We start from the raw sequence: 14,359 nt of genomic DNA on the forward strand, positions 1-14,359 counted from the left end.
CTCTGAAATATGGCCAATCTGGTGGCAAGTGGCATCTTGGCAGCTGCACGCTTAACTTTTCTCAGTTCATGGGCAGTTATTTTGCGCCTTGGTTTTTCCACACGCTTCTTGCGACCCTGTTGACTATTTTGAATGAAACTCTTGATTGTTCGATGATCACGCTTCAGAAGCTTTGCAATTTTAAGAGTGCTGCATCCCTCTGCAAGATATCTCACTATTTTTGACTTTTCTGAGCCTGTCAAGTCCTTCTTTTGACCCATTTTGCCAAAGGAAAGGAAGTTGACTAATAATTATGCACACCTGATATAGGGTGTTGATGTCATTAGACCACACACCTTCTCATTACAGAGATGCACATCACCTAATATGCTTAATTGGTAGTAGGCTTTCGAGCCTATACAGCTTGGAGTAAGACAACATGCATAAAGAGGATGATGTGGTCAAAATACTCATTTGCCTAATAATTCTGCACTCCCTGTAAGGAAATTGTTAACAAAGGGTTGAAGTGACACTGTTGCCCTAAGCAAAATATGGTAATAGTTACCTTTCTGGAGTGTGGCGAATTCTAATGCCACGTACACAGGACCGTTATTCATGTCATGAAAAAGAAACATTGTTTTTCTCGACGTGATTTGTCGTGATTCCCCTCAAGCCTGCCTTGCATACATACGTTCGTGAAAAAAAATGCTTGTGCAAAGCGCGGTGACATACAACACAGCAATATAAAGGGAAGTTCCATTTGAATGGCGCCACCCTTTGTGTTGCTTTTGCTAATTTCCCCGTCTCATAACTTGCTTCTGGGCGTGCACGTTTTCTTCCCCCTCTCTAAAGCGTACACACGACCGTTTTTCAATGTGAAAAAGAACAAAGTGAAAAACGACGAGAAAAAATAGAGCAGGTTCTAAAAAAAAAATGGCCATTTTTCTCTCTGGAGCATACACACGATCGTTTTTCACAACCAATTAAAAAAAATGCATTTTTCTCGTCATGAAAAACAGTCTTGTGTAATCGGCATAACTGTACTTTCTCGAGGAGCTACGGCAACTAAGAATACTCCTTATACCACACAATTCCGGGAGTATCATTCCTTGCTGTGGTTCCATCCACTGGGCCCACATCACTACTTTGTACTCCCAAAAGGGTGTTGGATGCTGAAGATTCTTCAACTGCTGTAGCTCTTGAACTGAAGTTAGGACTCACCACCCATCAGGGAGGTACATTTTTTCGTTCTAGCTGATGCCATTATTTGTAAAAAAAATTATTGACAACAGTTTCTCTTTAATTGCATGTTCTTCAGTCAATAAAGCTTTCTAGTTCTAGTGGATGGAAAGATACACCGCTGACCTGAATTAATTTACTCCTCGCTGATCTGTCATTCAGGATGTAAATTTCTCATAGCACCTTAGTAATCATGTCCACTTCATTGGTTTACTTCTTGTAATCGGATTCCAGTACATAGTCACCACACACCAGAGTGTATCGATAATTCATTAGACAAGGTTTACAGTTACACTGGATTACTTTCCTTCAGATTTTGGACTCTGTGTATTGACCTACTTTACTGTGCATCTGATTACAGAAAGAGACGTTGGCTAAGAACGGAGATATTATTGAAGGCTGCTAAACAATAAACATGGAGTCAGGTGGGCTTTATCACTCAATGGCTTCTTATACTGTACTTTTAGGGTCTCCAATGGCAGGATCTTCCTGACAAATTTCCTGCTCTGTTATCTGATTAAAGGGGCTGTAAAGGTAAATGTTTTTTCACCTTAATGCATCCTATGCATTAAGGTGAAAAAACATCAGATGGTTCCGCCCCCCCCGAGCCCCCGTTTTACTTACCTGACCGTTCGAAATTCCCAGGCGCGTCCATGTGATGTTCTTTGGTTCCCAGCCTGGCCATTGATTAGCTAGGCTGGGCGGATTGATAGCAGCGCAGCCATTGGCTGGCGCTGCTGTCAATCACAGCGGATGACGCGGCGCGCTGGGGGGGCGGGGCCGAGTGATACAGTCTGCAGCTATGTCCGCCGCTGTATCTCGGGAACGCGCTCGCAAAAAATTTCCACCATGTGAGCTCGCTCGCATGAAGGTGGAAAGCTTTTGCGAGGAGGAGCTGAGACAGCCGCCGAGGGACCCCAGAAGACACGGATCGGGGGCACTCTGTGCAAAACGAGCTGCACAGTGGAGGTAAGTATACCATGTTTGTTATTTAAAAAATAAAATAAAAATTTGACTTTAGTGTTCCTTTAAGGGGATTGCCTCATTGGTTCAGAAATAGTAGGGGTGGGTACCATAATCCTATATTAATTTAAAAAGAGGAAGATGGAGATATATCAGGGACTACTCCTAAAGGGGCCCTAATCACCAGTGGACTTATTTATAAAAGGATTAACAATTTATTACAAAGAAATATGATTACAAAAATACAAAAATTTAAAGTCACATAAGTGACAAGACACACAACAGTAAAAACATTTACAAACTCCACGCATAGGTAGAGGCGAAATAGTGATGTGAATAGTGACGTATCCTCGACATGTTTCGCGGCCCTGTCGCTTCTTCAAGAGGCGTCTATTTATAACATCTGAGAGAGTATATCATTTAATGAATACAATGTCAAGATTTTGACTCCGTTATAGCAAAGCTATAGGTAATGTCGTTTATTAAGGAGTGACTTTAAGTAACAAGAAGACGTGACTTACCAATGTCAGCCCAAAGGGCTATGTGTGGCAAATTTGAGACACCCCACAGGGTGTTCCCCCAGGGGAGGACACGGGAGGAATTAGACGTAATAAAAGTGTTGAGATAACAGATACCGAGTCTCAATTAGTGGGTATATGGGTGTAGAAATTAATGAAAAAGCAAAGGAGGGAAAGAAAAAGGGGGAGGGGGAATGGGAAAGTGAAAATGGGGCAGAGCAAGAAAGGACAAGAGAAGAAAAGAGAGGAGTGAAAGGGAAAGGAAAAGAAGGAGTGAGTAAGTGGGAAAAAGGAGAAGTGCATCAAGGGGAAAAGTGTAAATCAGAGTAAAGAAGAGTGAAGCTAAGTAAGAAGAAGGACAAAAGGGAAATTGTAATAGGAAAGCACAGAACCAAAGAAATGAAGAGGTATGGAAAGTAAAGCGGAAGGGAGGGGGGAGGAAACGAAAGGGCGAAGGGGGAAGGGAAAGAGGGGGAGAAATGGGGTCAAGGAGGGGGGGGAGAATAAGGGGAGGAGAGCGGAGGGAAAGAGAAAAAAGAAAGAAAAGAGAGAAAGGTGGAAGGAAGAGGAAGGGGGAGGGAATTTTCACTATTAAACCTCGGTAACCTCCTCTCCACTCCCCGGATCGACAGTTGTCTCCAAAGCATCTCTGATGTACTCTCAAGATCGGCCTTTTCCCCTTTAGAATTGGCTGCTCTGAAATCCAACTTCTTCTGAGCCACCATTTAATGCTATTAAAATAAATGCAAAAACATCATAGTGCTTTCTGTAAATAAATCACCGCTTTTTTTTAAAAACAAAGTAAAACTCACATTTAAATGTGCACTATACTGGTGCACAGCAATAAAAAAAGCTTTGTGTTTGCCCTTTAAAGCACCTGAACATCAGCAGCCCCGTTCTCCTGGTGCATGCCTCGCTTCCTGAAACAGCAGGATCACGTCACCAGCTCCTCCCTACGCGTTACGTCACAGTCAGGTGCCCTCAACGGGGTGAAACACATTAAATGGGTCCTCTTCCATGGGTGTAGATCAGACTGAAGCCATTTGATATATTCATGACTGTGGTGCACATTAATAGAGTGCAGGAATGCGTCATTTTGCTGTGGACTAATAAATGTGGACCCCTGTAAATGCTCACCTCTCCTGATGCATGCAATGTCAGATGCCACTGCAAAGAAGAGAAATTGCTGCCCAAGACCATTCAGAATTCAACTCTAGGAGTGTCCTGGTCCCCCACTACACTATGTGGTTCACCTTGCTGGCTCCTTTATCATTAATGTATCTTGTAGTGATGTAAACGTTGGTGGGAGGAATCTCTGAACAACAGTGGACCAGGACACCCACACTGCAAGAAGTGTTGAAATCTGAAGATACATGTTCGAAAACTATGTATTGCACTTGACCTGACACCCTCCTTTACTTTGACACCCCTCCCCTCTTTTCTTTCTTTCCTTGAGAATTGTTGTTTTGTATTAGACAACACTACATGGACCTCAAAGCACTATAATACCAAATGTGCATTTCTGTAACTTTTTGCTGAACCTTTAGAAGATGTCACTGGAATCAGAATAGCAAGCATTGTAACCCCCTATTTTTAAATCTATAGACTTTTGAAATTTCTCCTTCAATAACATTTTTGAATGAGAAAAACTATGCATGGGAGAGTCACTTATCCATATTAGGAGGTACCAACATCCTTTCTGAATCAAATAAAACCAAAGGAAAGAACCGTAATGAAAATTTGTACCTTACTTACACAACATTAACATACATTACATATATGCCTAAAATTGTAAAATATTTTATTGTAGTTAATTAAAAAATATTTTTAATTAACTAAAGTTTTTGCCAACAGTGAATAGTTAGGGCTGGATAAAATCAGTCAATCTCCATTATTGGTGGTAACATTTATTATACTGAATCCAATTACTTCATCCCAAGAGCCTTCTCCAAGACTGATATTGTGGTATATCCAGCCTCCATATCCCCATATTTCACCATTGTAAGTAAGCTGAAATGCCTTCCTTCTCAGATGGCCTAGGCTAGGCAGGGCTCCTCCTAAACAGTGGGTGGCTTTGATTTAGGATTCTCCCTCATCACACCAGTGTCTCTCAAGAAGGCGCTCTTGAAGTTTGTTTAATTATCCAGCGCTAACTATTGAGTCATAGCGGGGAATAGAGATCATCTAAATTCACTGATCATACAAACGTCTTTTATTCACATTTTTGAATGAAGTATAATTTTTTTTTATTTTTTTTTATGTCTCAGGTTCTAGTATAGGCAAATTTAGGCAGGCTTGTGCATTAAACTAGGCCTGTTTGTTTTGATCTGGGATTGGAAGTGTTCTAGTGCAGCAGTGGGTGTGGCCACCTGTGCTCAGACTCAGAGACACCTCCCCTGGTTTCCAGTTAGTAAGTTCTGGAAAAGGGTTTGGACTTGAGGTTCTGTGTGACAGGCAGCTTGTGTAGGAGCTCTGACCAATCCCAAACTAGGATTGGCAGTGGGCGGACCTCCTATATAAGCTGAGGTAACATGCCACTGGGGGAGGAGTCTTGAGAGGAAAGAAGATGTAGCAGTAGTGTTTTCTGTGTGAAGGCCCCAGGCTCGGGGCCTACCAGGTGCTGAGAGGAGGAATTCAAGATTACGAGAAAGGAGTATTGGGACAGTTACTGCTGGACCATGCGGTTTAACCATGTTTCTTCTATGGACAGGGGACCATGGAGAAGGTCAGTGGGTACACTTCAGTAAGTGATGGAACCAGAGGAAAGTCAGGAAGCGTGTGAATATCTGCTGTTGCCCCTAGTAACGGAATGCAACAAGGGAGTGTCTTTGACGGGATGTTGCACGGTCAGTCCCACACAGTAGGATGTTACAAGGAGAGACTTTAAGCTAATTTCGGATGGTAGCCCACCAGTTGCTATATGCTGTTAAGGTACTGAGTCGTCGGGGGGAGGAGTGTGGCGACACCTCTGACGCAGTACCAGCATTTTAGAAACTGTCCATGTGCTAAAGAGTTATTCAGAGTGGCTCTTCACAGGGAAGCATGAAATTCAGGGACAATTTATAGCCAAGGCTTTACTCGGGAATACTAAAGTAATATTCTGCAGGGGACATCGCAGCAGTCAAGGAGCAATAGTCTGCAGTGACGCAGCACCATTGACTGTCGATGTTTATGTGCCCTATCTTCAGAACTTAAAGCGGGATTCCACCCGCGTTTTTTTTTTTTTTTAACAGTCAGCAGCTACTAACAGTGTAGCTGCTGACTTTTAATAAGGACACTTACCTGTCCTAGTCGCCCGCGATGTTGGTCCCCCGACGGCGATGGCGATTGCTCGGTCCTGGGGCCTCCATCCTTACTAAGGGAAACAGGTAGTGAAGCCTTATGGCTTCACTGCCCGTTTCCTACTGCGCATGCGCGACTCGCACATAGCTTGTAAATGGGTGGCTGCCTCCTGGGATACACACAGTTCCCAGAAGGCAGCGCGGCTCATTCACAAGAAGACATGGCGACGTAGGATGAGCCAGAAGATTCACCGCAGTGGAAGAAGAGCCAAAAGAGCTACTTCCGCATAGCAACCGCCCTTTCAGGTGAGTATAAAAAAAATTATTTTTTTCAATTTTCTTTTTTTCTTATTTATTTTAAGATTTTTAGGGGAAAAAAAATGGATGGAACTCCACTTTAAACTACTAAATATGCTAAGTTCTATGGGCATTCCATGTCATTATATCAATAAAAATTACGCAAGGTAAAGCAAGTGACTTATTATTGTGTTTCAAGAAATGGATGGTCAGACAGTGGGGTGATGTGTGGATCTTCTGAACTCGTGCTCAGTGCGCCGCTAAATAAACATATATGATTTAATGTTGTGTAAGTAAGGTTTAATTTTCTATATACACACACAATTATACACTATAATAAAGTATACATAATTGGGGGTAACTATGGATGGTTAGGTGGCCCACACCGCAGTTTTTTTTTGTAAAAGTGAGCTTTTAGAAAAAAAGATGTGATTCTTTAAATACAATTCTTTATGAAGAGATTTGAAAAACCTTGAACATATTTGTGATAGACTATTAATAAACCCCGGTATTTATGAGTCGCAATACCAAGTTTTGCACATAGGTGGTATTGCGCCTCTAAATTCATATATTTTGGGGTGAGATGCGGGAGAGGCCATTTAACTTCACTACCGGGGCATCTAAGAAATGTATATTTGAGCCAGAGAACTTCTTTACAGATTAGCATTTAGCTGCAGACAGGCCCAGATGACTTAATAAGCTAAGCACAGCTGGTGAAGGGACTTTAGGGGCAGCAGTAGACATGGTTGTTAACATTTGCAGCAATAAATCTGTCTGAAACATACCATAAATTTCATTTTACAAGCAAGCGGCTTTGTTCCGTGTAATACAAGGTGATTATAAGGCTAGTGAATAGCGGATCCACTTGCTGTAGAGTTAAAGAACACCTGTCATAAGAGAATTATGCAGTCTGCCATTGCTGGACTCTTCGTTCCTTGGTTATCATATTAAAGCTTCGGACTTACTGCCTTCTGTGCCACTGACCCAGCAAGGAAAAGAGATGACACCATGATGCTGGTTTCAAGTTTGCGACAACATTTTTATTAAAGCCAGATCTTGCCAGCCCACCGGAATACTTTAATCCCAAGCAGATGCAGTGTAAATACCCAAATTTGACTTGGTATCAGCCCTTTGCAGCCCCTGTGCAGTAGAGCTTAGATGGAGAGAGGGAGAAGCACCACAAAGAACTGATTTGCTGCGGTGCTCATATGCTAACAAGTAGGGGTGCAACGGATCAAAAAACTCACGGTTCGGATCGTTCCTCGGATCAGGAGTCACGGATCGGATCATTTTTCGGATCGGCAAAAAAAAAAATCTCCCCCACTGTAATATCCACATCTCCCTCCCCACCAACTATAGTACCCCCTCGGTGCAGACACCCCCCTCCTCTTAGTACAGAGACCCCCTCTTCTCAGTACAGTGACCCCCCTTCTCAGTACAGTGACCCCCCCTCCTCTCAGTACAGTGACCCCCCTCCTCCTCTCAGTACAGTGACCCCCCTTCTCAGTACAGTGACCCCCCTTCTCAGTACAGTGACCCCCCTCCTCTCAGTACAGTGACCCCCCTTCTCAGTACAGTGACCCCCCCTCCTCTCAGTACAGTGACCCCCCTTCTCTCAGTACAGTGACCCCCCTTCTCTCAGTACAGTGACCCCCCTCCTCTCAGTACAGTGACCCCCCTCCACTCAGTACAGTGACCCCCCCCCAGCTAGTACCGACAGACGAGCAGTGTGTCCCACGGGTGCGGGCTCCTCATCTGTGGGTGTAAACAGAGGAGGGCCGCCGCCGGGTGTACCAAGATGGCCGCGGCTCCGGAGCTAGGCCGAAGCCGCGGCCTTTCCTAGCATTATGGTCGCGGCTCCGGAGGTAGGCCGAAGCCGCGGCCATAACATTAGGAAAGGCTGCGGCTTCGGCCTAGCTCCGGAGCAGCCGCCGTAACATTAGGAAAGGCCGCGGGTTCGGCCTAGCTCCGGAGCCGTGGCAATCCGCAGATCACAGTGTGTTCCAATCCGAAGGGGGTGACACGTTCGGATCACGGATCAACTGTGATCCGTTGCACCCCTACTAACAAGGAACACACTGATAGAATGAAAGAGCAGAGTTAAGTCAACCTTACATGGATCAAAATGGTCCAGTTCAGCAGGGACTGGATGAATTTTGATCCATGTATGAGCACTGTGGTTCAACAGAAGTCCATCTACCAATGAGTATGGGGGGACAGGGTGCTTTAATCACTTGCTTACAGGGCACTTAAACTCCCTTCCTGACCGGGCCAATTTTCAGCCTTCAGTGCTGTCACACTTTGAATGACAATTGTGCGGTCATGCTTCACTGTACCCAAATGGAATTGTTATCATTTGTTTTCACTCAAATAGAGCTTTCTCTTGGTGGTATTTAATAAAATAAATAAATAAATAAATAAAACAGTTTCATAGTTTGATATAACATTTTGCAAACAGGTAATTTTTCTCCTTCATTGATGTGGCTGCACTGATTGGCACTGATAGGCTGCACTGATGGGCACTAATGAGGTGGCACTGGTGGGCACTAATAGGTGGCACTGATGGGCACTGAGAGGTTGCACTGATGGGTGGCACTGATGGGTGGCACTGAAGGGCACTGATAGGTGGCATTGATAGGCGTCACTGATAGGTGGCACTAATAGGTGACACTGATAGGCAGCACTGATGATGAGGCACTGATGAGCACTAATTGTCAGCACTGATGAACACTGATAGGTGGCACTGGTGGGAATTGATAGGTGGCACTGGTGGGAACTGGTAGGTGGAAAGGGCCGAAAGCCCTCGCATGCGTCGAAGTGATTCGACGCATGCGTGGAAGCATTGACCTTCCAGGGTCGCGCACGTCGCTGCGTCATCGTCGCTGCGACGGCGCGGCCACGTCACCGCGTTCGCTGTCCGCGGGACATTTGATCAGATGCTTTCAGTAACTGCTTGTTTACATAAGACTGGAATCCTCATCGCTTCCGGTTTCTGATGTCGCATCAGTTGCCTTCACTGTGTCCACGGAAGAGGATGACGCTGCTCGTATCCTTATCGGAATCCCCGATCAGGCGACCCCCTACCCCAGCCCAAGTTCTATAGCTGCTCTGATCACTTTTACATTGGAGGGAATCGTCTGCTGAAAAACAATGATACCATGATCCTGGCATAACCAACCTTAGGCTGTTTATAAATGGCCTAAGAATGGAAGTGGGTACAACAGGTTAAAATCCAAAGTATTAATCCAGCCAATCAAGATTTTCATGTCATTCTGTTATATGACGTGTATAAAATGTTACCGCTTGTTTTAGTCTCATTTCCTGACCTTTTTTTTTTTTTATAAAATAACAAACATGTTATACTGACCTCCTCTGTGCAGTTGGTTTTTTACAGAGCAGGCCTGATTCTCTTTTTCTTGGGTCCTTCTTCGCTGCTCCTGGCCCCTCCCTCCTGTCGAGTGCCCCCACAGCAAGCAGCTTGCTATAGGGACACCTGAGCTAAGTCACAGCTCTCTGTGTCCATTCAGACACGGAGACCCAACCTAGCCCCACCCCCTTTCTCTTCTGATTGGCTAACTGACTTTGATTGATAGCCGCAGGAGCCAATCAGGAGGGAGAGTCACGGATGCTAAGGCACTCATGGACATCGCTGGACAGAGATGGGGCTTAGGTAAGTATTAGGGGGTTCTGGGGAGGCTGCTAAACACAGAAGGTATTTTATCTTAATGCATAGAATGGCACCCTAATACATAGAATGGCATCCAGCTAGGTAAGGATAATTCCAAAAGTCCATACGTCTCTTTCAAATCCCTCCTTTATTTATTTACTCAAATTATGGTATGTTAGAGTGCCTAGACACTCCTGTACCTACAGCCTCATAGATTTACAGTATATCTGCAGTGTGAGATCTCTTACTGCTAGTCTCTGGAGATTTGAAGTGAGCCTTGGTATTGTCACATTTGTGCTGCTCACTGTTCTCCTCCCCACAGGCTCTAACTTGAGTTGAGGAAGAAAAGCCTGGTCTCTGCCAAGACAACCACCCTCACCCAGAAACATAATGCAATACAAGGCAGGGGCAGCCCATCCGTTAGGGGCAACAAAGTGCTACCCCTCCTATCCATGTGTCTAACGAGGGGGGGGATGTTTTTTGGAAGCACCTGATTAGAGCCAGAGGCTCTAATAGGCTTCAAAATAGGGTGGTCATTATGGTACGAGCCCACCCATGTGTGTTACAATAGCGAATGAATATTTGCTATTGAAACAATGATCCACCTCCTGGCCAATCCAGATGCAGGTCTGAGACCCGTCCTGATTGGCCGCTGAGGAGGAGGGAGGAAAGGTGAGCCACTGTGATGCCCGCGGAGAGCAGGGGAAGCTGCTGCCTGTCGCCTGGGTGAACCGATGCCCGCCATAGATGGGGTAAATCCTCTGAACCCAACTGACCAGACCTGGGGGGGATTGGCTGTGGGTGCACTGTTTGCTGTCCCCCCCAAAAACAAAATTACCACCAGCCGCCACTGTCAATAGGCCATTAATTTAATTGCCTACCCTCCTGGTTAATACACTGTTTCCATCCTAGAATGGGTGTCACGGTGAATGATGGTTGTGCTGAGCTTGTGGTATGGTCAATGTGCAGTGGCGCAGCCACTCAGCGCACAACCTGGAAAATATTGGCGATCACTGTAGTAGCGCCCACTACTACAGAGATTGCCATCTTTGCATGTTGGTCCATCAGGTATGACATTTGCAAACTTACATTGGTCCAAGCTGCAATTTGTCTTTAAAGTGAGCCTTCTGCCAGGCTGGCTATCAGCAAAGCTGTTATTAAGCTGTAAAACAAACCCTCACCAACTCGTATAGATACAGTCACTGTGGAGTAAGTTATCCTCAAAATATACAAGAGAGTGTGTGAAGCAATTTAAATCCAGTCTCAGCACTCTGATCTACGCTTCTACCTTGTTTACATAAAAGATTAGAATGCTGTATTCAAGTATATGCAGGCGCTTGTGTAAACACAAATACAATGTCGGGCATGTGCAAAAAATGTAAAACACTACACTTGTGTTTACACAAGCACTGCTGTATACTCATGTAGAGCCATTCATATCTATGGGTGCTGTATGTGGCATCTATGCATTTTGATTGGGGGGAGAGGGGGTAATTATACCAAAATTTACATTGCACAGGCTCAGGCGCTTGTGTGCAGCCTAAATGAGGATATATGTGTATGCAAGAGTCCTGCAGTTGAGTGGGCAGCCATTCATTGTAAATATGAGTTTACATTACTTGTTTGAAAATTCTATTTTCACAAGCATGTATAGTAATTACATCAACATTTCTTTTCTTTTAGGTGAAAGTTATGTGTGCGGATCCATTGAGCCTTTCAAAAAATTGGATTACACAAAGAATGTAAATCCCAACTGGTCAGTGAATGTGAAGACCACCGTCAGCCCTCGCTCAGGGCAGCCTCTGGCTTCCGCCAAGCCCAGCACCTCCGATGGGAGAGAGGGCAAAGATTTTATCAGGCCCAAGCTTCTTACAATCATTAGAAGTGGGGTGAAGCCACGTAAGGCCGTCCGCATTCTCCTCAACAAGAAAACAGCCCATTCTTTTGACCAAGTTCTGACTGATATAACCGATGCCATAAAACTGGATTCTGGAGTGGTAAAACGCCTCTATACACTGGATGGGAAACAGGTAAGCCACAGGACTTGTGTATACAGATGAACTGGAATATACAATTTCCAGGAAAATGCAGTTTTGCTCAACGCTGCTGACCCACTTCATGCAATTACCTGGAATGGTCCAAACTACCGTCACTAAGGGGAATATTCAGTTTTAAAAAATGCAGGTATTCCTCTTGTGAAACGGAATGCACATTAGTTCTGCACAAATACCAGCAAAATTGCATGCTACTGGGCTAATTTCTCTTGAAGTCGAATGTTCTTCATGCATTCATACAGAATAGCATGAATCTAGACCAGTGGTTCTCAACCTTCTAGTGCTGTGACCCCTTGATAAAATTTCCCAAGTTGTGGGGACCCCTAAAATTATTTTCATAGCGTGGGTTGTCAGCACTCAAGGCAAGACAAGTATTTTGCGCCCCTAACCCACAGACATTTAGTGCTACCTGAGTCCTTTTAATGGCAACTATAATCACAGGTAATGTAACTCACTGTGTCTCCGACTTTGTGGTGCCAAAAATATGAGATAGGGTCTCCTGCAGCCCCTCCCACTTCACATTTCTTACCAGTCAGCTGACCTCTAGTCTCTGCCCCCCAGCCATGCCCTGAACTGAATGGGCGCCTGCGAAGAGGCTGAGTGGGCGGCTGTGGGCTCCAGGAACAGCCCAGCTGCCCGGCCACAGGCTCCAGGGATAGCCCTGCTGGGTGGCCACAAAAAAGCCTGGGAGAGCAATGTGAGCTTCAGGAACAGCCCAGGATTCGGGGACCTCTGGCAAATCCTCATTCGACCCCCGAGGGGGTCCCGACCCCCAGGTTGAGAACCACTGATCTAGATAGTAATGAATTGTGGCCACTGCCATTGTCAACTCCAGTGGACATAAGGTGGTATTCATGAATATGTTTTTTTTTTTAAATAATAAAGATTTTGTATATTTTTGAGCAATCAGGAGCTGTTCTAGTTGCAGATTGTGATTAGGAACCAGCCTTGCATTTTTAGGCTCTGAATAGTGGTGTAATGGGCCACTCTCATCCTTTCTAAACTACTGCCATAGTGTTGATCTATAAGGATATAGATGTCTCCTGCATGTATCCTTACCTGTCAAATGTCTCCCCTCTGTCTGTTATAATAACTGAAAAACTGCAGATTCTGTGGGTGGATCTGTTGTCTGGAGCTCTGTGGGTGGAGTCGTGATGTCAGTAGACTCCCCACCCTCCTCTACACTCCCCTTGTCAACATGCATTTTTTCCTATGTATTCCTTACACTAAATTCTGCTATGATCACTAACATCCAGTCAAAATCCAGAAAAGTAACCACATGACTTCAGAAAAGAAGTTGGGGTGGGATATAAAAAACAATTCCTGTCTCCAGGCTAGTGCATGAGATATGTAAATAAACTGTCATTCACAGCAAGGGGGCGGAACGGACTAAGGTTTTTCTCTGTTAGTCCGTTTTATTTCACTGAACAATAAAAGAGTATTACTTAGAGCTGGATTAACTCTGTGTGGCAAGACTGGGCACAGATGATAGGAAATCGTATACTGTACATTGTCACATCAAAAAATAAAAATACAAATTTCGGGTTTACATGCACTTTAAGCCTTTATTGTATTGTTACCTATAATGCCGCGTACACACCATCACTTTATGCGATGGAAAAAAAAACGACATTTTCTGTGAAGTAAAAAACAAAGTTTTTGAAACTTCAATTTTCAAAGACGACGTTGCCTACACACGATCGTTTTTTCACAATGCTCTAGCAAAGTGCGGTTACGTTCACCACTTTTTTCCATTGAAGCTCGCTTCATAACTAGCTTCTGGGCATGCGCGGGTTTAAAAACGTCGTTTTAAACGTTGTTTTTTGCTACACACGGTCAATTTCTGTGACACAAAAAACGACGTTTTGAAAAACAACACATAAAATTGAAGCATGCTTAAATTTATTTTTGTTGTTTTTCACAAGACATAAAACAAAGTTTTCCCCCACACACTGTCATTCAAATTGACGTTTTTAAAAACGTCGTTTTTTTTCAGCACATAAAGTGATGGTGTGTACGCGGCATAAGATAATAGTTCTATGAACACCAGTATGGGTGCTAAGAAATGTAAACAATGGTGTAACATTTCCAAAGTTAGGTACAAGAGATCTGTGGCAGGGAACCCTGCGGAGAGGAGCAGATGCACAGGGCAAGTGATTGTTTATTTCCCAGGAGACCCTGTAAGTATTCCATTGCAAGTGATTCCATGGAAGAACCATTGTAGGCTAAAGGTTTTTGTCAAGTCTGTATGAGCTATTCCATAAAACGAAAAAACAATCTGACCCAGCAAGGAATTGATACCTGCTACATCTTTACATATTGTGTCTTCATATATTAATATTACTGGGGAAAAGGTGTGAC

The 14,359-nt window shown here is 44.2% G+C and overlaps 1 protein-coding gene across 3 annotated transcripts in view; it reads left to right on the forward strand.

Annotated features, from left to right (window-relative positions):
• Positions 1-14,359, forward strand: part of DCLK1 (doublecortin like kinase 1) — a 477,375-nt gene that overhangs the window by 62,611 nt on the left and 400,405 nt on the right. For all 3 annotated transcript variants that reach the window (XM_040340400.1, XM_040340401.1, XM_040340404.1), the window contains exon 3: positions 11,628-11,974. In XM_040340400.1, coding sequence (XP_040196334.1) covers positions 11,628-11,974 — 347 coding nt within the window. The remainder of the gene's footprint in view (positions 1-11,627; positions 11,975-14,359) is intronic.

The sequence above is a fragment of the Rana temporaria genome, chromosome 2, assembly GCF_905171775.1.
Source record: "Rana temporaria chromosome 2, aRanTem1.1, whole genome shotgun sequence".
Lineage (NCBI taxonomy): Eukaryota > Metazoa > Chordata > Amphibia > Anura > Ranidae > Rana > Rana temporaria.